The sequence below is a fragment of the Ammospiza nelsoni genome, chromosome 5 (genome assembly GCF_027579445.1).
Source record: "Ammospiza nelsoni isolate bAmmNel1 chromosome 5, bAmmNel1.pri, whole genome shotgun sequence".
Classification (NCBI taxonomy): Eukaryota; Metazoa; Chordata; class Aves; order Passeriformes; family Passerellidae; genus Ammospiza; species Ammospiza nelsoni.
In genome coordinates, this window is record NC_080637.1 from 63,894,871 (window position 1) to 63,920,344 (window position 25,474).

A 25,474-nucleotide genomic window follows, 5' to 3' on the forward strand; every position below is an offset into this window, starting at 1 on the left:
GTGGGTGCAAAGGGTCTCTGACACACAGTTTGCAGGGTATCCCAGATTCCTGAGCACCACAGTTGGTTGTCCCTGCCATTTGTGGAGGCAAGGTACCCAGTGGAGCTGATACAGTGCTGCCAGTTCTCCCACAGCAGCAGAACCTGGATCCAAAGAGCCTACTCTATTCTGAGCTCAGGGAAAACTGTGATCTTGCTTTGAATGTGGTGGGATTTTCCTGATCTATTCAGCTCTACAGCTGTGAGAGCATGAAGGCTGGGCAGGTGGAGAGAGGAGGGTGACCCACAGCTGCTGCCCCTCCAGGTGATTTCTGGCTGCTCAATAAAGCTGTCAGCCTTCAGGTGGATGAGCCCTCACAGTTGTTCTTCCTGCCTTCTGGGTCTCACCACTGGAAGTTGGAGTTTCTCTTTGAGCTGGTAAGTTTCTTCCAATTTTCTTTGGATTTTTCTAAGCATGCGCTCAGCTCCTTCTGACGGGTTTAATAATTGATTTGTATTGATTTCCTGCGTGGTGTGTCAAGATAAGGTGAGAGACAATCCAAATGGGCTGAGTCAAAGCCTCTGCTGTGTGTGCAAGGGGAAGGTGTAGATAGAGTTGTCAGCACAGCTCGTGGAAAGGAGCCACTTTCTCCTTTGCCCTAAGCAATTTAGGTTTTGCATGACTAACAATGCAGCATTATCTTCTCCTTAATTCTTGCTTGTTGTTACTTAGGTGTTGTCTTTTTATTTGAATGAATAAGCAGCTCTGAAGAGGAAATGTAGCTGTTTTGTGTTTTCCCTTTTTTATTTTCCTATGGGCAAATGCAGGGAAGTTCTACTTTGTTGTTATTTTAAGCAGCTCATTTTTGCTGCCTGACCTATGTGACTCAGTTAAGGTCACAGGAAAGTGCATCTTTTTTCCCAGATTGCATGATGTGCTTCATGCCTTGGGCTATGCTAATAATTTTGATTTCTGGGACAGAAGGTGGAGATAAAAAGGCACCTTAATTCTACTAGTCCTTGCTAAAGCTTCTCACAGGAATTCTCTAAGCTTCTTCTGTAAACTGCATCATCCTTTGGTTTCATCTTGAAAAGTAAGGGCATCAGCTGCCCCGTGAAGGACAGCAGCACAGGCTGTTTTCCAGCAGCAGGGTGAATATAACAGAGCTGTCAATCCTGCACTTTCTGAGTTTATACAGTACCATTAAGCTGCTATCATCTCTTCCATGATGTTGCTTCCAGTTATTTTGTATATTGGGAGTACTACATGCTGGAGGGCAAGGCTGCTGTCATTCAGGAGGACATGAACAAACTGAAGAAATTGGATGAGAGAGGCACGAAATATAAGAAGGCAAAGTCCTGCAGCTGTGCAATAATAACCTCATTGCAACAGTACAAGCTGTGGACTGGTTGGCTGGCAATCAGCTTAAAATAAAAGCACTTGGAAGTCTTGATGGACATGAAGCTGAACATGAACCAAAAATGTGCCACTTCAACAAGGAGAGCCAACCACCCCTGACACGAGGTGCAATGATGCCAGCACAGCTGACAGGCCAGAGCTGGAATTGTTCCTTGCTAAGAGCTTGTGGGACCACACCTGGTGTAATGCACCTGGTTCTGGCCCCTAAAATGTATTGATAAAAGCACTGATAAACTGGAGCAATGTTAGTGAGTGGCCACTAACAAGGTCAGTAGGCAGGAATTCCAATGTTCAAGAAAGGCTGAGGGAGATGGCTGTGTTCAGTTTTGAGAAGGCTCAGGTGGGACTTTATGGTTACCTTGAGCTGCGTAATGGGGTTGCAGAGACACCAGAGCCGCTGGGAGGTGCCTGGAGAGAAATGACAAAAGGCACTAGGCAAAACTTGAACCAGGGGAAATTCCTATTGTGTCTGAGGAAAAAGGTTTTCACCTGGAGAGAGATGCAGAGGTGCCCAGAGAGGCTAGAGACCCTGAATATTACCAAAACTTGACTCTGCAAGACCCTGAGAAAATGTTGAAGGTAGTCCTGCTTTTAATGGAATGGATGGACTAACTGTTGTCTCTATTATTCTATATTGACCTTTTTTATTAGCGCCCCTGTATTAAATCTTCTCCCAGTTTGTGAGATTTCTCTATCAGGCTGTTTAGATATTCAAGTTACAGCTGTTCATGGTCTCTTACAAAAGAAATATATGTGCCCTACAACTTTTGCAACATAGATATAGACCTAAGCCTGTGAACACCTGAGTGTGTCTTGGTGCTGTGAATTGTTTCACCCTCACCAAATGCAAGTGCTGTGTTCAGAGAGGTTGGCTTTATCACTCTTAATATTTATATTTAAGTTTTATTTAGGGCTTTCTTATAAATTAAAAAGTTAATTCTTCACAGAAATGAGTGATTTTAGACATGACCTCTTGCTTTATGTTGAATGGCTGCTTCTTAAATACACATTTCATAGGAGGTGTGTTAATTTTGCTTTGTAATCATAATTACCATTTGATTCCCAAAATGGATTTTGCGGAAAAATACCTTTGTACATTTCCAGTTCCCTCACTAGTGGTTCCCACTCCTTCACTTGTCTCCCAGTCCCTGGGATAGTAGACAGGACTGTATTGTATGCGGGGCTCTCAGATGGAGGAAGGAATGATGGATCTGACTCCATGTTCTCAGAAGGCTCATTTATTACTTTATGATACTATATTATATAGAAGAATACTATACTAAACTATACTAAAGAATACAGAAAGGATACTTGCAGAAGGCTAAAAAGATGAAATGAAAAACTCATGACTCCTTCCAGAATTCCAGCACAACTGGACTGTGATTGGTCATTAAGTCAAAGCAATTCACATGAAACCAATGAAACAATCACCTGTTGGATAAACAATCTCCAAACACTTTCCAAAGCAGCAAAACACAGGAGAAGCAAATGAGATAATATTTTATTTTTTCTCTGAGGCTTCTCAGCTTCCCAGGAGAAGAATCCTGGGCAGAAATTTTTCCAGAAAATATGACAGTGACAGGACTGTGGTGTCTACTGAGAAGATGAGCAGTGGCTGGAAAGGAGTGGGATTCTGGTACTTCTCTGGCTGGTTCTCTGTGAGTCTCTGTGCCCCACCATGTGCCCCTGCCCCCTGAAGAACCCTCTCATCACCTCACCCACCCCAAACATCAGATTACTCACTTGTCTGGCCCTGGTACAAGCAGAAGGGCAAAGCCCTGTGGCGAGGGCTGGAGTAGATGGCTGAAGGAGAGGTGGGAACACCTTCAAGCTACCAGGAAAGGAGAAGCCAATGGATTCTTTCCCACCTGGGCATCAGCAGGCAGGTTCCTGTCTCACAGCTCTCCTCGCTATCAGACAATCTGTCATTAGCAAAGGTAATTAAAAAGTGCACCAGGAGAGCCTGCTCGGCTGAGCAGGGGGGAGAGCGCAGGCTCTGTGAGAGGAGTGTGACCAGGAGCTGTCACAGGTGCTGGCACCGGTCCCCGAATGATGTCAGTGCTGCACGGAGGTGACTCCAGAACAACAGGCTGCTTATCTCGTTTGCTGCCCAGCCCTGCCGAGCTGTGAGAAAGGTCACACTCCTCTCTGCTGCATCGGGCTTCCTTCAGACCCTGCCCAGTGGCTGCCAGTGGATATGGAAGGAGAAAAAATAGAACTTAAACCCAAAGCCAGCCCTGGAGAGAAGGGGAATGCAGGCACAGTGTGTTGCTGCACTGAGAATGCAGTGTTTGCCAAATACATCCTGCTCCTTTTCCACTAGCAGATAAACCACAGGGAAAACAGGGCTTTGCTGTTGCTGTCAGCTGATGAGGTTATTCCTTTGGTTCCCTCTGACAACTCTGGGGCTGGAGCTCCTGGAGTCCCTTCTTGCTTGTATTACCTTGTGTTGCCAGGGGTGTTGCAGTGTCTGTGAGCTCCCTTCATTTGCATTTCCCCTTAAAAACAACAAGGCTAGTGACAAGGAGATGAAGGAGAGAGGGAAAAAGATTTCAGCGTGGTCACTTCTGCTTCCTTGGTAATGCTGTGAGAATTTTTTAGGAGGAAGTCAAGCAGCTTGGGGTTCTTGAGGCTAAAGTTTCATGAGGTCCTTCAGACTGATTGTGTGCTCTGCTACCCTCCTGCAGGAGGAGGACTCTGTTTTCACATTAACAACTCTACTATCTCACTCTGCTTCTTGGTGTATCTTGAATATGCCTCTTCTAATAAATAGGGAAAAAAGAAATTAATTTTCTCTCAGAATCTAGATGATACTTTGACCAGTGCCTCCTTCAGCAAAGCCATTCTTATGTAATAGCAAATACTGAGATTTTATTTCTCTGTAACCTAATACATTTTTACTTCACAGTAATGCAGCACAACAGTTGAATTTTCAGTGCCAGTGTAAATAGTTCCTGCTTCATATTACAAGTGATTACATGACACTCTGACACATCTCTAAAGCTCACCTGCTCTTTTGAGTATTTTGGTGTTCCCTAATAAAGCCTGAGGAAGATCTCAACCTAATAGAAATGTGTTCAAGGCAAAAATGTTTTGGACATGTATTTGTTTCTTTGGGCTGCATTAGAGCACCAGGGTAGAGTAAAGCTGGGAGCAGGATAGAGCCCCCACATCCTCAAGTCTCTGAAATGTTTGCAACCAAATTGCAGTACTGATCTGTATATTTTAACTGGGTCACTGAGTGAGAGCCATTTGAATGCTTCATGCACTGCATCTTCCAAGTAATTGCAGTTTAAGGATTCATTTTAATGTTAATTTTCCCACTTAGACATTTGAAGCTGAGCTTGGAGTTATGCAAAAAAGAGGCATATCTCGATCTGTTTTGAATCTGAAATTGAGTGTCAGTATAAAACCAACCCCACATTATATCTTTACCCATTAAAACTTTTTACACTGTACTTTTGAGATGGCAAATGACAAAGTTTTCACTTTTAAAAATTATTCTGTCTTAAAAAAAGAATTTTATAAGTTCTTTTAAGGACCACAGGACAAGATTTTTCCTCACACATTCATGTCTCAAGCTCTGATTGTTTCAAAGCAAAGACTGAATGTTTACACTGCTTCATCGGACCCACATCCCATCCAACTTGTTTGCTCTTTTTTTCCTTCGTTGTAGTTCTTTTTGCATCTTTTTCCAAAACATGGCTCCTAAGATGAGCCCTGTCACCTCCAGACATTAGAACTGACAGAACCTTTAGGAAAAGAAAAACCAAGAGAAGCTTTGCGATGATTGATTGAGATTTAAAGCTGAGAGATAGGGCTGTGAGAGACAACTGCTCACTTTTGAAAATTTAAAAAGGTTTATTAAACCTTAACAAAAACACAACAAATGACTACATAAGGAAAAAGCTGCAGCACTAGGTGTGCCCTCCTGCACACCATGCGGCCAGTTCATCTTCAAGATGGATGCTCAGTCTTTTATACCCCTGGGGTTGCATCAGCCAGCCCTGGCCCCTCCCAAAGCCTGTCAGTCAGCTCTTCTTTGCCATTTATCAGTGGAGATGCTTTCTTGTCACTGGATTGGAGGTCAGGTGTTGCCATGCTGCCCCCCTGAGCACCCCCAAGCTTTTCCATTCCCCACTGCCCCATGCCAGGGACACCTGTGCAGCTCCTTTGTACCTGTCCTGGACAGCCCAGGCTGTGTGATGGCAGCAACACAGGGGGGAAAGGGAACTGTGGGGAGAGCAGAGGGCATCTAAACTACAATAACATAACTGTACAGCACTAAAGCTTTTCTTAATATTCACACAATAGTTATCCCTTAATTGCGAGAGCCAATCATCTCATTATCCATCTATAACAGGGCTCCTGGCTACTTCTCCAGACTGCATCCCAAAGCCAGAAGGAGTGTGATTTCCTGGCTCAGGGCATCCTCCCTGAGCTCTGACTGTGTAAAAGGGGAATTACAGCTGTGAGGAGCTTCAGCAAAGCGAACCTCTTTACTTCCTTCTCATAGCAACCAGCACAGATGTTGCAGTGGTTCCCCTCCCTACACATCCCCAAGGGCAATGCAATTCCAGATTGCACTTCCTTGTAGAGGGAGGCAAAGCCTTTTCCCTTGGATGGGGACGGTGATTACTCTGTTGGCTTTGCTGTAACGCTGAGCTGATCGTGTACTAAAGTCCTTAAGGGAGAACAGCCACTTCCCCAAAAGAAGAGAAGCAAATTCCGTCACAAAGGGTTTTGTTGTGCAAAGAAGAGCTTTTGCCAGCTGGCCACTGTGAAGATGCAGCGTTAGATGCACTTGGCTTGCTGGTGGGGTGGCTCTTGAGGCAGCAGAGCAGCCTTAGTGAGCACAACTACCAGGAGGGAGTTGCAGTGGTCACTGATGGCAAAAAGTGGCTGGAGGCACAAGTGGGATTGTTGGGATGGACAGGATGAGGAGAGGCTCTGAAGATAAGGAAAAAGAGCTGAATTAGATTAGGGCTTCAAAGCAAATGGCAGTCTTTGAATGACCAGGCAAGAAAAGCAGCTTCAGAAGCAGGACAAAATGATGGCTGGACAGTAAAGAAGGCCAGTAAGTGAATGATACAGATTTTATTGCAGAAATATGCAGCAAAAGAATGTAATTATAGACATGATTTATTAAAATGAGCTGGGAAGCATCCCAGTTTAAAGAAGCTTTTTATAGAGGAGGCAGCCCACATATTGCCTATCCAATTAACAAGAGAGATTTGTGGACATAGGATGTGGGAACTGGCAGCCACAGGGTGAATGGAAGTGTGTCTGTAAATCACATTTTGACAAGTGAGGGAGAAGGCCTGGCTCACCACAAGCACTCTGCTGTCTCTGTCTCTTTTCCTTGCAATCCAGAACTGAAGTGTTTGTCCCTTCAAACAGCTGTCCTGCCTTTGCTTCTTTTGATGCTGTGAAGTTCATCAATATTCATCAGAACTGGGGAGAGAGAGGCATAGAGAGAGAGAGACTAATTTTCAGCAGAAGCAGCTGAATGACACACTGGCAACAAGACCAGATCCTTTGCTTTTTGGGATCTCCCACCCTGGACACTGACTGTGCCACCACAGTGCTGCTGGCTGGGGGAGGTCTGCCAAGGATTCAGATGTGATGCCCACACTAATCCTACCAGCTCCCAGTGAGAGTGCAGGAAAATCTAAGCAAGCTTGCTAGGTGGTGGGCAGAAGCTTTAAAGGGTGTGCTGTTGTGTCTAGCCTGTTGGAAAAAGAAAGCCTTCACAGTTCTTTAGAGAACTTGTCAACTAGTTAGTTGGATTATATATGTATATTTAAAATAAATTATTATGGTAATTTAGGTTTTAAGCAGAAATTTTAGTTTTTAAACCTGTGAGCCTCTTCTCCAAATTCTGCTCTGAGCAGGCCAATTGTATTTATCTTGCTCTATGAAGTGGCTTCCTGTTGCCATGATATTTTATGAAAAATACTTTTGCCAGGATTTTTCCCCTGAGAAGCCTCAGAGGAAAAGAAAAACAATAATTATCTGCCACTGTGGAATGCAACAGGTGCATCTTTGATTGGTCCATCTTGTTTGTTTCTAATTAATGGCCAATCACAGTGAACTGGTTCAGACTCTCAGAGTCACGAGCTTTTGTTATTCATTCCCTTCAAGCCTTCTGATGAAATCCTTTCTGCTATTCTTTTAGTATAGTTTTAGTATATAATTTTCTTTTAATATAACATATATCATAAAATAATCAATCAGCCTTCTGAAAATGGAGTCAAGATTCTCATCTCTTCCCTCATCCTGGGACCCCTGCAAACATCACCACAGCTTCCTAGCTATTAAAGATGACAAAGCATCTGCACTCGTTTCAGGATTTGTTCATGTTGTTTATGTGTTACATGCACAGCTCTGTGTGGGGATGAGAGCGTAAAAGGAGCTTAGAGCCTGTTCCAAAAGCATCACTGTCACTCAGGGCAGTGGCTGTTGTTGGGAGCTGCAGAGATTTGTCACCTGGGAAGAGAAGCCGTGGGAAGTGTTGGGCAGAAACGCCTCACAAGCCTTGCAAGACAGCTCTGTCACAGCAGCAGAGAGAGTCCAAGCCAGCTCTGAAGCTGGGGCTGCACCATCCAGTGCCTTCCCTAAGCAGCCATGGTGAGTTCAGGGGCAGCAGGAGATGCATTCAGCAGTGTCAGCCCAAGCCCACAAGGCTCCTGCTCCTCGTGATGCAGGAGCCTTGATTTTACTTGCAGTGGTTCCTTTCAGGTTTGGGCCTTGGGACCCTGCCTGGACTCTGCTGGTGTCTATGGGTGCTGCAGGTCGAAGTCTTCTTATTATTCCCTGGGCAACGACAAATAACTTGGCTTTTGCCAAGTCTGGCTGATCTGTGCTGGTTGTGGCAGATCAGAAGTGATTCCAGACTTATCACATCTGTTCCTTCATCGGTTTGCCACTGCTCCTGCTGAGGAGGGTAAAATCTCACAGCTGAGCTTGAGAGCAAACGCTTTATTATTTCTTTATTACAAGTAACTAAGTAACTTTTTTTGTTTTGTTTTTTTTTTTTTTTTTTGCTTGTTTTCAGGAGGGCTTCTATGCAACCAAATTAAGACATTTCTTCTATACAGTCAGTGGCAGTCCAAAAACTGATTTGCTGTTGGAGTTTCCAGTGAAATTGCCATGCCCTCAGGCTGTAGGTAAGTGAGCTCAGGTAGCTGCTGTGGGTACTCCAGAGTCTGAAGTTTTACATTAGCAATGTACTTATCTTACAGGACTGGGACTATTAATGGAACAACAATATTCTTCTCCACTTGAAAATCTTTATCAGATGGAGATTTCCATAATTCTGTGTCCATAAATACAGAGAGAGACAGACATGAATCCCCAAATGGTTAAGTGCTTTCTGTAACTGTCTGATATTTAGGAATCTCATTTTGTGAAGGACATGCAAAGCTTCTGCCTTTTTTTGGTTGTTGTTGTCTGATCAGATCCATTTGCCACCAATCCAGATTTGCTATGGGTTTGAGATGTAAATGTGAAACTGACCCAGCATCACTGAGATTTGCCTGGTTTCATGTCTGAGTTGGACGTGCCTTTGGCAGATGGGCACTTGCAGCTGATCCAAACCCATTCAGAAGCTCAGCAGATGCTTCTCTGAGCCTCTTCTGGTTTTTTAACATGGAAACGAAGCATAAAACCAGGTGCTTTCTGTGCTGGTCTGAATTATGGATTTTATTCTTCTTGTTAAAACACATCTGACACATCTTCTAGTTTATCATTTTCAAACGTGACAGAGTGTAAAACACCAAGTCCTACCTGACAAATGGTGCTGGGAGTCCAGGGAACTGCTCTTTTTTCTGAGGCTCTGGTCCAGTTCTCTTGAATTCAATAGCAATTGAATTCAGTTGAGGGGGACTGAATTCAATCAGCAGGGAGTGAGGGCTCTGTGTGCTGCAACACTGCAAATAAAACTGAAATTAGTCATGGACTTTGCAGAAACCCTGCACCCTGCATTATGGAGGATTACAAATAAGATCTTAAAATTCACTTTTTTACCTAATTCTTGAAGGAATTACATTTTTGGAACCTACATTTTTGAGATTAACCATCATAGGATGCTTTTACAAAAAGTTTTCAGAGGATGCAGACCCCTCCTTTAATTATCTGCCCTGAAAATGTCAGCAGGGTTTTTTTGTCTTGTTTTGTTTCCTTTAAAAAAGAAACAAAGAAAAGGAGCCTTGAAAATGGTAAAACCATTGCCACCATGCCTGCAGGTTTGCAAAAATTAAGGGAAAATGGACTGCCATGTCCCAGATATTCCACAGGGTGTTTGGACATAATAATATAGTGATAGGTTTTGCATTTATCAAGAATGATCACCTTAATACTGAGCTAAAATGCTAAGTGGAGAAAAAACTATTGTTGTCAGAATTGGCCTGAATCTGGCAGGATTCTTTGCTGTTTGTGGCTTATAGAATTGAAATTGTTTTCCAGCTTCTACAGCTGTGGATTCTCTGCAAGCTGAGCTCGGACAAGGAAGGTCGATAGCAGGAAAGGAAAACCTGCTGCAAACCCATCTGAAGGCAAAAGGTTGGGACCTCTGGCTCACAGCAACTTACAGGAAAGCCACCCTCATTTTGTTTGCAGTGATTTAAGGTGAGCATCTCAGCCCTGTGTGGGATTTCTTGCCTTTGAAATGCATTTAGTTAATTATTACAGCCTAATTTATTTTCTGCTGTGGAATAAACCTTGCTGTGGGCAGCAGAGCATAGGAAGCACAAGATGGTGCTTTTCAGTGGCAAAGCTTCAACTCTGGCATCAATTTTTTTGCAATGTTAAACCACAGAATCCACAAGGGAGATGCCATAATGGCAAAATGCTGTTAAAAGTGATGATGTATTTTATAAGGGCTTCAAGCTCTTCTCATAATATTTGCAGATAATCTCAGTTTGCCAATTTGTCAAGTCATTATTCTCCATCTGTGATACCCAGTGATAACTAAAGAGATTTTTCATCCATTTTTATCAACATTAGTGAGTTCATCATGAATACATTGAAAAAACAAAATGCAAGCATTAAACTCAGTGTGAAGACAATATATTGTTATTCTAGCATGGGCTCAAACCTGAACAACGGCAAATTAAAATGTTCAGGTCTTCACTTTAGAAACAAAGGGAAGTGATCTGCCTTTGGACGCTACTGTCCACACATATTTTGGCATTTTCTTTCTATGGTTAGTGCTCATGAGCATATTTTGTCTGGCATGAGACAATTTCACATAATCAGGTGCATAAAGGAAAAGTCAGGGGCTGCAATTAGGCATTCACTCATATCAAATGGGCTCCATCTAACCAGTATGAGCACACAGCCTTAGACTCACAAATGGCAGGCACTTTGCTGTCCCTGGAGAGGAGCAAAGCAGAACTTTAAACCTTTTTTTCCATGGCCTGGATGCAGACAGACACCTACACACATCCATCCTCTCCCCACAGACTGAGCAGGACCCACTTCAGCAGTGCAACAGAAGCTCCTTTGAGGAACAGGTGGAGAAAGACAGGTGTGTCACAGACACATTGTCTGAAAAATCCTTTTGCCAGCATTTTTTCTCCTGAGAAGCTGAGAAGCCTCAGAGGAAAAGAAAAGCAATGGTTATCTGCTGCTGTGGAATGCAACAGGTGCATCTGTGATTGGTCTCATGTGGGTTGTTTCTACTTGATGACCAATCACAAGACTCTGGTCAGGTACAAGATTTTATTATCATTCTTTGCTAGCCTTCTGATGTCTCCTTTCTCTTTCTTCAGTGAAGTGTAGTTTTAATATAATATATATAATGAAATAATATATCAGCCTTCTGAAACATGTAGTCAAGATTCTCATCTCTTCCCTCATTCTGGGGACCCACAAACCCCACCACAGAGGTGGGAATGCAGGAGACCTCTGTGCTGTGCCTTCAGACTTTTGGGTACTGCATTGGTTTGGACAACAGTGATGTTAAGTAGAATTTTTTTCCTTGTACATTAGCAGCAGGGACCTAAAAGAGACCCAGGCCTTACTCTGGCACAAATGTTGGATCAGGTTGTGTGCTCACAGCATCCTCTTCCCGAGCTGCACTATTACAGCTGGACACTAGAGAGCTCCTTGTACCAAAAACAGCTCAGCAGTGCGAGGGGAGGCTCCCTGAGAGGAGCCTTCTAAGCAGTGCCCCCCTTTCTAGAGGAATTTTACTTGGGTTTTACTGTTGTGTTAAAAATTAATATTCTCGAGGAAAAGCTGTCTTTGCCAGAGCGATGGCTGCAGCTGTAACTCCACACCTCCTACCCTCACCAAGACAGATTCTGCAGTTGTAACTTGGAAACTAATTACACAGAGAGCAAAAAGTAAATCAAATGCTGCCAGCTTGGAAATTATAATTAAGTTTTCCTTGCAATAACAAACACACTCAATATGTGATTTATTATGACTATTGCTGTATTAATGATAGTAATAGTCGATGTCATGCACCTATGCAGAGTACATGTTTTCATTTAAATTGCCAGATTACAGTCCCAGATGCAGGGTGAATTCTAACTAGCTCTCTGCAGTCAGCCTGCTGATAACCTTAAGCCTTACAACACACAAGCTATTGCCAAACACTACTCTATTAGCAAGCAATAAAACAAGATGAAGACTGGGTCTACTTTTTTTCATTAGCTGTGTTTGACCTGTCCCCCAGAGTTGCCTTTACCCTATCAATCTCTTATTAAAAACCAAAGCAAAATCCCCTATGCTGTCACTGTAAGGGCATATGCATTCCTGCTTTGCAGCCTCTGACACAAGCACAGGCTGCTGCAAGATGCTAGAGACAAGGAACAGTCCTATCCTATTCCCACAGGGATTCTGCTCAGGGCTTGATTTGCAGTTAATCTTGTCCTGAGCTCAGCAGCAGGAGGGCACAGGATTTTAGTGGGAATGGCTCAGGATTTTCCTTCCCGGGCAAGTCCTGTCTCACTCCCATCTCAAAATCCTGGGACACAAAGACTGGGAAAGTCTGTATGAAAACTCCAGGACGGCTGGGGAAAGCCTTATTCCAGCTCTGTGGCTGTGCTTGGCCAGGGCACAGAAGCGGCTCCTGGCACTCCTGGGAGCTGTAACAACAGCCCTGTGGAGAGGCCAGTGTCTGTGCTGCTGCTGGCACAGCTGGCAGGGTGGTGCCCCAAGCTGGAGCCTTGCTGTTGCAGTTGCTTAGTGACACTACCAGCTAGATGGACCAATTCATTATGAATGATAATGTTCCAGATCCCATAGATTACTTGCAGGCAGCCTGACGGGGCAAAAATAGTTCTTGCTGCCTTTGCCTGGATGTTGAGGAGGATTTTCTGCAGGAATGAGTCAGATCTGATTGGGTTTGTGTAGAAAGCCAAGGAATCAGTGTTGAGTTCTGAGGAAGCTTCTCTTCCAGGACAACTTGACTGTGTTGGTGACAGGGAACTGAATTGTGTCGTGATCATCTTGTCACATGGTTTCCAAAACCAGCGTGTGGCAGCGACCGCTGAAAGATGAAATCTACTGTTTATTTCTTTCTTCTTTTCAATCCGTGGAAATGTATAGATAACTAAAAAAAAAAAGGAGGATTTCCAGAGTAGGGCACCTCCAAAGAAGGTCAGTGTGGGAAGTGAGAAAGTGCCTTTTGATTCCTCTGAAATGCTCTTTTAGGATCTTGGTTGTGTGAGCCTTGGCCATGCCATTCCATAGCCCATACTCGGCCTCCCATACAGCAATTCCCTGTCATGGTACTTATCAAACATCTTCCTAAATGACCCTGAGCTATCTGAAAGATTCTCTCCTACTTTTGTGAGCCAGAGGGCTCAAAATGATAGAATATATAACAAAATCCAGCAGCAACTCGCTGAACTGCAGCTAACAAAATGAAAGAGTGTGGTGAAGTCAGAGCTAGCAGCCTCTTGCAAAACCCCGGGTGCTCAGAAAATTCTGTTTTATTGTTTCCATCCCTGGGAGCTCACATTACACCCCAGCTAAACCCAGCAGGGCCCTGTCATTCATCAGGCAGTTTTATGGCATGACAGGAGTCTGGAAAATTAGAAGCCAGTTAAACAAATTAAAAAATTTAATGGAATCCTCTGTCTGCATTTTGAGAAAGAAAAAAAGGAAATGCCTTGGGATATCTTTTTCTCATAGGGAGGATCATATTGGCCTCCAAAAGGCAACAGCATCAAGGTGGCCACTGGAGAGGGAGAGAAAACCTTGCAAAATTTTATGAAGGAAATGAAAATGTGATTCCTGTCAAGTCACCCCTCATAAGTCAGTCTTTTCTCATCAACATCTTCTACCATGTGATATTCAGAAAAAGTGAAAACACTAGCTGTGGCTGTGAACTACTTTTCTCCTCTAATTTTATTTTGCTTCAACTGTCCAGAGAGCAAATCTTTTGGGAGGTATCCAAGACCTCAACATCTAAGGAGCCCTTTCTAGAATCTAAATATAATAGCTCTGCCAATTTGGCTGACACATGTGGTTACTTCAGTGACAAAGAACTCTGGGACCTTCTAGTCCCTTTCTCAAAAAAAAAAAAAAGAATCCTCCAGTATAGCTTTAATTATCTCCCCAAAATATTTTGATATGTGGTCTTTTGGGAAAATGGCTCATTTAAAATTATTCTTATAAACTGTTAGTGAATGCATGGTGATCCACAGGCTATTCCTTTCATCAAGATGTCACCCACTGTCATGTCTGACTAATAAGAGTTTATAGACCAGCCATGAGTATAAGTAGTCTCAGTGACACAAATTCAAACTCAGCAGCTCAGCTTACTGCAGCTTAGCATGGATTAATTTCCCATGGCAGATGCCAGCCTCATACCAAAAAAAGACTAACCCCCATCTTTATGATTTTTCTCTTCTTCACAATTGTCAATCCAAGTAAGTACAGAGATAACAAGAAATAGGTCCAAATTACAAAGCATGGATCTCTGCAGCACTTCTTTGAAGTTGGGCTGTGCCTGAGTTTTCCTTTAGGCTCCTCTCCAGTCCTTTCCTTTATAAAAGAATTCATTTTCTTGTGTTTTTACCCTTTTTACCAACAGGTCTGTTTAAGCAGCAGTGATACAAATGAAATAGGCTCTCAGGTAATTAATTTCTTTCTCTCTGTCTTTTCCCAAGGAAGGATGAAGAGTACAGAGGGTGTAGTATGCTTGGCAGAATGGTTTGTTTGCTATTCTCTTTTTTGTTTATACTGGAGAGTGTTGGCCTTTCTGCCCTGAGAAGGTGATATTGATGAGAGTCACAAAAATCTTTAGGTCTTGCACAGAAATCACTCATTATTCCTGAAGCAGCTTCCAGAGAAGCTCTGTCTCAGAGTACATGACCTCTAATCTACAAAAGAAAAGGTTGCCTTGTGCCTGAGGAACAGAGCTGTGCCACGAACTTGGCAGTAGTTAAGATATGCTGGGCCATGGAGCATCTCTGGAAGCCTCTGGACAGCACACAGGAAAAACTAAGGAGGACCTGGGGAGGTCAGAGGAGCGTTAGATGGGCCCCTGAATTTGATGTGGTGTCCCAAGGATGGAAGGAAGGGGCAGATGTAATGAGCTAGGAGTGGTTTTCTAGAGGTGACAGAAATCCTGCAGAGAGGTGTTGCCAAGCAGGTTCAGTAACACTGAGTTTGCTAGCTCCCAAACTGTGACTTGTTTTGGTTTCTGTGCCTCCCAGGCTCCAAACGCTGCCCAGAAAGCTTCCAGACTCCTGTTGAGGGATCCTAGGAGCGTTTCAGCTGAACTGCAGATGGCTTTGGGCTGAAGCCATGGGAAATTTTGTAAGCTCTAAACTAGGCAAAGCTCAGTACCTTGTTTTTCAAAATGTTTGCAACAGAAATGCAAAGGTTAGAAGTTCTACTGACTGAGAAAAAAACTGGAGTGGAATCAGGCAGAATAAATTACCTGAAGCATTGCAGGGAGTTTGAGTGGCCATAAGAAAGCAAGTGAGACTCATCTTGGAGAGACTGAAAGGAGGGAATTCTTCAGTCCCCATTTGCAGGAGGAGGTGGAAACCCTGAGCTCATAAGTGTGCTCTTGTCTTAGGGAAAGCTGGAGAAAGTCACACATGTGTCTCACTAGAGCATTTCAGGAGAGCCAAGAGTTTGCATTCACTTGGCTAAAAGGTGTGTAGGTATTGTTGGAGCATATGGCTCATAATTCTTTTCATTGCCATATTTCTAGCCCCAGAACTGTGCAGTAACTGTGTAACAAATCTCAGTGAGAGCTAATAGAAGAGGGAAAGGTGATTTTAGCCAAAATAAAACTGGATTTGGACATGTTCCATGTGTTCTTCATCCTGTTTTATCCATGGGTTACGATTTATTTTTCTCTCCTTGTCTGGGTGCTTGATGGCTCTTTTTCTCCTCTCATCACTTCTTTAGGGCATTGGTCTGTAGTCTGTACTCTGTTTCACTCTGTTTGCAGTTTAGGGAGGTCCTGATAAGCTGCACATAGATGTACTGGCATCTTGATGCCCCAGGTGTCATCTGCACCTTCCATTCTCACAGCACTTCTACTGGTCCTTCCGCTTGCACATCTAAAGAATCACTTCCATTCAGAATGGGCTTAATATTTTTATTAAAAATTCCTTGAGTATTACAAGATATTTTACCTGTCTGCAGCAAACTCACAACAGTGCAGATGAGTGCTGTGCTGAACAGCAGGGATCACTGGGAAGGGATTCTTTTATCCTACTACCAATCTGAGAGTCACTTGGATGCATGGTCTGTGGGAACAATGGAGAAGGAAAAGGGAATGCAGAAAAGATACTCCAATCATTCCCAGCTGCCTCCTTCTCCATCCTGCTTCCTCCTGATGCTGCCCCCCTCAACCAGGCTTTCAAATTGTTTCCCTGAAAAACTGCACAAAGTTTTACTGCTTTGGTTTTGAACTGATTTATTGGTTGGCTGATAATTTCTCAAATGCCTTGGGAAAAGAGCAGGGACAGAACCAGTGAAAAGCCAACTGGTGGGATAACTCCACAGCCAGCATAGGTGGCTTAGGTTGTTGTGACTGTGCTTGAGGACTCACCTTTGCTTTAACATAGCCAGAACTGGTCCTTACACCTCAGTGGAAGAGAAGCAGAGCCCAGAATGAATGATGGATGCATTGTTTTATCTGGAGTGTTTGTTCAACATAAACACCAAAAAGTTAAGCTTATTTGAAGTTAATTTATTGCAAAATAAAACTGTAGCTGCTTGCAAAAATGAAATCCAAAGAGATAATGTCATATTCCTTTCACAGTAGCTTTTATGGAAACTTTCACCCTCCTCAAATTACAGTGACTCCATGTGGCTTATTCTACAATATAGGGTTTAATAGTTGTGCTAAAATTTATTCCAGCTGTTGCTAATAATAGAGATATGAATAATAATATTGCAGAGAGTCTTAACTGGACTTGGTGAAGATTTATTAATTTGTAATTTTTCCATCCTAAACCCAAATATTAAAAAATGTATGAAAAGAAAGAAAGGTAATTGCAACCACTGGCTTCTACTTCACCATGATGAAATTGAGCTTGCCTGGTAATCAGAGAATAAATGTAGAGATTTCCTTATTTTATCCAGCAGTCTGATTTTATCAGACCTTTTGCAGTGAATGCAATTCAATCAAATGTAGGGATGCCAGAAGATCTTTTGTATAAATCAGTTACTTTTAGGAGAGAACTGCTGCTGCATTCCAGCTCAGAGATTCACAGAAAACAAAACTAACTGAATCTGAATGGGGAACAGACTCAGGGGCTTTAACCTCTGCTTTTATTTTGACATATGAACTTTCAAGAGACAATTGCACTGGGGAACCTACAGCCAACTCTGAAGACAGATTATAGGGTAAATTAACTGTTTCAGTACAGTCCAAAATGCCACCTTTATCTCACCAAAATCAGGTTTATCTTCCAGATCCAATGTCTCCCTACAGGAGCAATATGAATCCCAAGCACTAAATATTGATCAGAGTTTCTTACCCTGCACTTGACCTCAGCCACATGACAATTTACACGTGTCCTTGCACAGCCTCGTGGGAAGCATGTGGTGTCTGAGTTACTAATGTCCATTTCTTGGGAAAGTTATCCTTTTAAAACAACTTCTCTCTTGCAGGATTTTCTTTAAACAGCCTCACACACATTCTGCTTGGAAACAGTGCCCCAGGAAGAGTGAAAATGTCATCCAGCACTATGCAATATAAGTGAAAAAAATGTTGGGTCATATAAGAATCCCTCATTTGCTTATCCAGAGGGTGGCCTATCTTGGGTTTTCCCTTTTTAATTTTTGTGGTTCTGAGTCATTAACTGATTTCCATGAAGTGCATAAAAATTCTTATAATACTGTCTAATAGTTAATCAGCAATAAATAGATGACTTGCAAATGATAACTCTTATGACTCAAACCCTATTGCCTGTACTTTTCCCTTGCTCTGCTGCAATAAAAAAGATCTGTCAGGCAAGGGCAAGGCTGAGGACTTTCTTTCTTTGGCTTTGGGAAACTTCTTCAATGCTTCCAGCAGAGGAAAAGTGCAGATCCATTCTCAGTAAGGAAAGAAAAATGTTTTTGCTCCTCTGATGGGATTCTGCACGCCCAAATCATGCACACAGAAATGGAAAGCACTGATCCCCTCAGCTGATGGGTGAAGAATCTCATCTGCCTATGCCATAGTCTGCCTCTTCCCAGTAGATGAAGAATCCAATTATTCTCATTATTGGGGCTTGTCCCACCTTTGTATTGTCCCTGACCTTTGAACTGAGATTACATAACCCAGGTCACTCTACCATTTGCTGGTAGAGTGTCAAATCATGGATGTTCCCTCTACTGTGGGCGTTCAAAGACTCTGAACAATCCTGTCCATAGACCAAGGCTTAACTCAGGTCTCTTCAAAGGCAGAAAATGCATTTGTTGTATGAGCTGAAAAAGAGATTCCCTTTAATCCAGTAACAACTATGGCAAGCTTTTTCTGAGCTTGAAATCTCTCATTTTGCGCAAGCATATTAAACAGGTGACAAATGGATGTGAAAATGGGTCACAGAGGATCCTCTGCTACTTGCCATCTGTGTCAGGGGTGGGAAATGAGCATCCATGGGGATCCACCAAGCAGTCCTTATCATGGAATATCTCCTTGTTGATATCCCTTGGTAAATACTGAGGGGGTGGAATTTTCAGGGCTGATATTTAGCACAGTCTGTGACTGCCATGGCGAGAAGGCTTGCTAGGGGGTTGTGGGCTGAACTTGAAATGCTATATACCCTTTGAAAAGGATAGGTCATCCTGAGGATATTGGATTTCTTTGTCTCCTAAGGATCACAGGACCAAGTACTAAGCTTTCCTCCCCTGCTTGTTCTGGCTCTTGGCCACAGCTGAAAGTGAAAGCAAAAACATAGGGACTTTGACTGGGCTTTAGGAAGAATTCACCAAAGAGAAACTTTCTGTTGCCTGAGTAGACTTAGAAGAAATTTAATAAGAAGGAAAAAAGGATCGTAATTAGGATTTTCCCAGCGAATCTCAGTACAGCCTTTCACTGTTGTAGTGCTCCCAGTAACTCCAAAATGTAAATCCTAGTTGACTAAACCAAATTATTCCTGCACTGAACCCCTTGGAGTGGTTCAGGCCCACATGGATTGCTCTCTGTCTCTCCAAAGCTCTTGGAGCACAGGCAGCACACTGGATTTAAGATTCCAAATCTGGCTTGTTTTTAACCATACGAACATAATCTGTATCCACTGAAGATTCTCCGCGTGGCAGATACAGAGTTTCATCCTGGGGCAACTGAAATGAATTGCAGTAACTGACTACAAGCAGAAATCGATTGGACCAGTTACCAAATGACTTCATTTAAATGTAAAATTATTTGCTCAGATAGCAAGAAACTATTTACATGTGCTACTTTTGAAATTTACCTCTAGCTATGACCATATGGTAATTTAACTTTTAAATTGTATTTACTGCATTCTTAGACTTTAATCAGTCACTGCAAAGCTTGACTCTTCAGAACTCCGTGTTTAAGCTCGAAACTCAAACCATTTGCAGTTTCTCTCTGCCTTTGAGCAGTTACAATTGTCAGATAATAGCAGATCAATCAGTGCTCAACCCTTTGAAGTGTATCTGCTCAAATGTGCCTCCTGCCTTGCATTGGCTGCCGTGTGTTTTACTCCAAGTGGAGGCAAAACTTTCCTGCTTTGGAAGTAACAGCTCTACTCAATTAGCAGAGCAAGGATTTTTTCAGCATCGCACATAATTAGTTTCAAGGTCTCTAGTTTTAACAGCCATTTGTTAATCTTTTTTATATAGCTGGCAGAAAACTTGTGATTCAAATACAAGGAAGCAGGAAAATAGCTGGAGTACTTCAACTACACATAATTCCAGAAGCCAGCTCTGCTTTTCTGAGAAGCAATTTGGCTTCACATTTCAGAAGCAATGGCATGGTTACTTTAGGTAGAGAAAGAACCAAGGCTCACAGTAGAAGGAAATACATCCTATAAGATAATATATTTTTGGAAGTGACAAAGCAACTTGGGAGCAAATCATCCCATCTCTGTATTCTCTTCTTTCTTTCTCTCTTTCATCTCCCTCTGTGTCTGTGACTGCACATATCTGTACAGATCTGACATCCAGAACACAGTTCAATATTTCTTCTGCCCTCTGAATTATTTTTGCTGTTACTTTCCTTATAGGTGGACAGGACTTGTAGCAACAGACAACATCTTGAATTCAATCTGTGAAGGTGACTGCTGCATGAAGAGGTAATGCTTCCCTTTGTGGAGAAAGTAGAGGATGATGTGTTAGTATTTCAGTGGGTCTTGGTGTGAAGAACAGGAGGTCTTCCTCACTGGCTGGCTGGAGCATTGCTTTGTCTCTTTCAGATGTTTGCTGAGGGAAAAAAGGAAAGAACTGGTCTGTCTTGGAGAAGTGAGAATAGATTTTCTTGTCATATAAAGGATTTGGCAAATCAGTGTTGACTACATGTTATGCATAATATTTCAATAAGCACATAAGAAATGTTTAAAAACACAGTGGGTTTTTCTCCATTGCAAAGTCTAGGTGTGTGCCAGACAAAAGCCAATGGTCTGTGTAGGTGCTCTCCTAAAGAGTGTGAGGGGAAGGAGTCCTGAGTGGGTCAGGACTGCCATCTCTCTCTTTTTGGTGTTAATCAAACAAACCAAATCTCATGGAAGAGACCAGGATATTGTAGCTCTGTATGAGAAGCAATGTTATTTATTCCATAGAGAGTGCCTGTTGTACTATGTGGTGTTAGATGGCTGTGCATGCTACTGTCAGAAGATATTGTCAGCAAATTCCTCAATGGGAAAATTATTTTCTATAACCTCTTCATCATTTGCTGGTTTAGAACTCTGCATTTTTGGTGAGCTTTCTGTAAAGAGCTAATTAAGCTGAAGGAGTGGACAGCAGAGCTTGTGACACAGCAGGGATGTGTCCCACAGCCCTGGATAAGAAACTGAGAGATGTGCCCCTGTGCCAAGCTGCCTGATGGCAGCCCTGGGCTCTGTTTCATGGTAGGAGCAGGCTGTCAGTGGGCTGTCCCCATCCTGAGATGATGGGGAAGGACAGAAGGCTGCAAGACATTGATGAGAAAGGCTCTGATCCCTGGAGGTGAAGGACCAGAGGTATGGGGGTCTTGTTGGGAGGGACAGCCTGCTAAGGCCCAGCTGGGCTAGAGGAGTGCAGATTTTGTTCAGTTGAGTAACTCAGAATTTTAAGTATGACCTGCAGTCTACTGTAAGGCAATTTTAACCTTTAAATCTTACACATTTTTTTTTTTTACACATGTTTTTGCTTTCAACAACATGACAGTCTATTCCTCTCTACCACCCCCCCCCCCCACCCCCCCCCCCCCCCCCCGAAAAACTAATTTATGTCAACAAAAAGTCCTGATCTCACCTCTTAGGCATGCATGCAATAATGAGGTTGTTTCCAGAGCTGCTGGGTCCTTGTGGGCTCTGGTACTTGAGTGCCTCTGGATACCTGGCTGCTTCTCTTCCTGGAGTCTAGCTTTGCATGCCTAGACTTTGAAACTTAGGTGAAAATGAATACATTATCATGAGTGGTCTCCCACTGCTGATGAAAACTCCATGCAGCCAACTGCCTAAATCTCATCAGCTGCTTAAAGAGAAAGTTTGAATGAAGGCCCTGATTGTGGTGGAGTTTCCTTCTGTCCCGGATATAAACACACTGTCCTAGGCAGAGTTAACTGTTATTTTTAGCTATAACAAAAGTGCATCTGAAAAGCCTGCTCTGTTACACTTGGAAAATACCAGATCACTCCAAGTGCCAAATGGGCTGGGGGAAAAAGCATTCCTGGAGCAGGCTTGCCCTGGACAGCCTGCGTGAACTTTCCAAGGCTTCCGCTCCCCTCTCTTTCCCACACGGGAGCAGGCACGCTCACACGGGAGCAGCTGGGAGCTGCTCAGGCTGCTGCTGAGCCCTGCCCAGAGCATCTTTTCTCAGGAAAAAATTCAAACTCTGTCCAGTTTGTTATTCACCTAATTGAATCGAAGCCTCTTTGCCAAGCAGTGTTATTGCTTTGTTTGGTTGTAAACAGAAGGTTTTCTTTGAAGGGTAAAACCCCATTAATAGAGTCCTTGTTTTTCTGGTTTTTGAAAAATCTGTGACTATGTAGTTTTCATAAATTAGTGAATAGATGATCTGACCATGGCCTTTCCTTAAGTTATCGAGGCTTATCACTAACACAGGAAAGGTCATCCGTGGGAGGGTATGGACACATTGCAACTCCCAAACGATTTTGGAATAAAGACAGGAAGTGGACCAGAGTAGAGAAAACAAGTTCTGTGGCACGAGAATGCCTTTTCCTCCAGCAGGACACAGTGGGGGACTGTTTGGCACAGCCGACGCCGCAGCGTGGAGGATGTGGCCCAGCACTGATGCCGTGGAGCAGCGTGGATGCGGTGCAGCAGCAGCATCGGTACCGGATCAGCATGCACGCTGTGGATGCTGTGGAGCAGCAAAGTGGGTGCCGTGGGATGCTGTTGCCGGCCAGGTGAGCACGGTCCCAGGGGCGTTGCCCGGGGGGGGATCGGAGGGGCGGCAGGACAGCCCTGCACGCGTCTCCTGAGAGAGCGGGGACGGAGCGACCCGAGCGCCGCAGCGGGACTGCGCTCCCCGCCCGCGGGCCGTGCCGGGCGCGTCCCCTCCGCGCTGTGCGGCGGAGCCACCGCGGGCAGAGCCTCCTGTGGGCAGGGGGCACCGCGGGCAGAGCCTCCCGTGGGCAGAGGGCACCGCGGGCAGAGAGCGCCCCGCGGGCAGAGCGCACCAGAGCGCCCGGCGCCGACGGGCTGAGGAGGTGGCGGCGGTGTGACAGCGCGGCAAGGAGCATGCGTGCGGGAGGGGGCGCGGGGGGGGAGGAGGAGGAGGAAGAGGAGGAGAAGGGATGGCGCGGGGAGGCGGCCGCTGTTTATTTGCAGCCGGGCGGGCTGCGCCTCGGCAGAGCGCGAGTGGCCGGCGGCGGTCCCGCTGCCCGCCCCGCACCATGCGGGCGCCGCTGCCTCCCCGCGCCGCGGCGGCGGCGGAGCCGGGGCAGCCGGGGCCGAGCCCCGCGCCATGGTGACGGGCTCGGCGCGGGGCTCCCGCAGCCGGGACCGAGCCGCGCCGGCCCCCTGCCCGTCGGCGGGCGGGCGGCGCGGCGGGGCGGCGGCGGCGGCGGTGCTGGCGGGGCTGTGCGCCCTGTGCTACGGCAACTCCCTGAGGGGCGAGTTCGTGCACGACGACGTCTGGGCCATCGTGAACAACCCCGACGTGAGGGCGGCCGCCCCCGTGTCCGCCGCCTTCGCCAACGACTTCTGGGGCAAGCGCATGGCCGAGAACACCAGCCACAAGTCCTACCGGCCCCTCTGCGTCCTCACCTTCAAGTGAGTGTCGGCGGGGCGGGCGGGGGCTGCCCTCCGCACAGAGCCTCTCCCGGCTCCGTGCCCGGGCGGCCGGCCCCTGGTGGGGGTCAGGGGGAGCCCCCCGGTCCCGCGCCCTCGGTTCGTGATTCAGCATTTCTGCCCGGGGCTCTGCGGGACGGGGGCGGGCGGGGGCTCCGCGGCGCGGCCCGGGGCAAGTTTGCCGGAGGAGGGAGCGATGAGGCGACGCTCCGGAGGAGTCCGCCGCGCTCCCGGCAAGTGTCTCTCTTTGCCCGCCGTTTGGGAGCAGGTGGCGCCTCTTCCCCGGGCTGCGGGAGGGATAAAAGCGAAAACGGAGCGTTTCAGAAAGCGCTTTTGGCTGGGGAAGTGCTCACATGAATTCCTCGTGAGTTCCTCCTGTGCTTTATCTCGAGTGCCTTTTCTCCGCAATTGAGTGGTCGTGCCAGAAAGTTCCCGCGTTGTGTTTTGAAACAGAGCCGTAGTTATCCGTGCCTTTGTTCTTAGCGCTAAGTGGAGGGGTCAGCCCCCGGGTACCGAGCATCCCTCCTGGCAGCTGCCAGCCTCCCTTGTCAGCCGCGGAGCTGCAGCCTCCCTGCTTCAGATGTTCCTTCCCCGTGTACCGGGCGAAGTTGTTGAGGAGGAGTTTCGGTTTTACAGGAATAAAGGGAAGTTGAGAGGCAGTAAAGTGACAGCTACCTTTGCTAATCCTAGGAAAAAGCTTTCACTAGCCTCTCTCCCCCAGGAGAAGAATTTGTGGCAAATCAGCTCAGTTACAGTCCATACAGTTTGTCATTCTTTCCATTAGCTTGTTCTCTATTTAATTTATTCTGACGGAACATTAAGGATGATGAATATTTAGCACATCTTAGCATTTAGAAATGATACATGTGTTTGCAGAGAGCTGTGCTGAGGAGCTGGTGGTGTGGCTGAGTGATGTGTAGGGCTGGTGATCGGTAGATGCTCAGTCCAAACTCATTACAGCAGGTGTTTGGAATAAAGGGTATGGGCATTGCCAAGTCTGCCAGGGGGATTTGTTACCGGTTCCTGGTTCACTCTGCTGATTGAGTAACTCATTAGCACACCGGATATCTAAATAGAATTTCATGAATATGTGGAAATTGAGTGTTTCTGTGAAGCGAGAGCAGTTTTGGGAAATGGAATGTCCCTTTGGCACTCCCGCAGAGCGCTTGCTGCTCTAGGGTTGTAAAGGCGGACTTGGAGCCAAGAGCCATCAGTGTTGGCTGTCTGGACACAGGCTGGCATGCTCCTCATAAAGGGAGCTGAATAGCACAGACCCTTGTAAGCTGGATTTTTTAGAACAGGTTTTGTACCTTCTCCTTGAAGGGCATCTCAGCCCATTTCTTTAAAGAGCGAGGTGGGAGCAGGGAGTTGCAGGCAGAGCTTTGTGCACACAGAGTGCCTTCTCTCTCCATCGTGTGTCCAACCAAACCCTTGTAGTTTGGGGATCATGTAATTAATCCATTCCTCCAGCAACACACCTGGGGGTAGGTGGAGGGAAGAGTGAATGTGTGTGCATCACCACTGACCTCACTGCATGCAATATTAGTGCTGGAGTGCTGGACTTGGCCTCCTAGATCAGGTTGCAGGATTGAGATTGTGATGCTAATGAGCAAGAGGAACTTAAACTTTAATAACGAAATGGAAACTAATTGTTCTAGTACCCATTTGAATGTACTTGAACTGGTTTTGCCTTTGCTGTTGATAGGGGGGTGTGTCAAAAAAGGATGAATGAAGTGCTGTCTCTGCCTAGTCCTTTCTGGAAGGGAAATGACACTAATTTTGTGAGCAAGATTTAATCCTCTATGTTTATAATAACCATACAGCCAAGACATTGGGTCAAAGGCAGAGTCATTTGTTCACCACTTGGCATTGCATTTGGAATAGGGAAGGAATCGTTTATCTTCCCTGGCTGCAGAGGGAGATTGTATCCACTGTGTTCCAATTATCCTTCCACCCTTCCAGTTTCCACATTCTTCCCATTTCATTTCTACCAGTGGGGTGTCAGAGGAAGATGTTTGAGAACGGGGTGGAGTGAATCTTCAGTGGAACCCAAAGAAGCCTGGGGCAGCTTTTGCCAGGCAGCTGAACCTGTGGCTGAGCCCTGCTCTCTCTGCCTGCCTGAGGCATCCGCCCCTGCCTTGCCCAGCAGGAGGTTGCTGCTTGCTCTCTGTCTTCCTGCAGAAGGA

General features: G+C 45.1%; 1 protein-coding gene and 1 long non-coding RNA gene across 3 annotated transcripts in view; both read left to right on the forward strand.

The window, feature by feature from the left end:
- Positions 1-373: 373 nt before the first annotated feature.
- Positions 374-17,797, forward strand: LOC132073920 (uncharacterized). Of its 2 annotated transcripts, none has more exons than XR_009418544.1 (5): positions 374-416; positions 9,865-10,026; positions 10,863-10,927; positions 14,450-14,491; positions 17,497-17,797. It is a non-coding gene; the product is annotated as an uncharacterized LOC132073920 (long non-coding RNA). The 2 variants fall into 2 exon arrangements; XR_009418543.1 differs by lacking the exon at positions 374-416 and adding an exon at positions 8,462-8,567.
- A 5,165-nt stretch (positions 17,798-22,962) lies between these two features.
- TMTC1 (transmembrane O-mannosyltransferase targeting cadherins 1) overlaps positions 22,963-25,474 on the forward strand; it is a 143,761-nt gene continuing 141,249 nt past the window's right edge. Inside the window, exon 1 of the mRNA XM_059471576.1 lies at positions 22,963-23,270. Within this exon, the coding sequence (XP_059327559.1) occupies positions 22,963-23,270 (308 nt within the window). The remainder of the gene's footprint in view (positions 23,271-25,474) is intronic.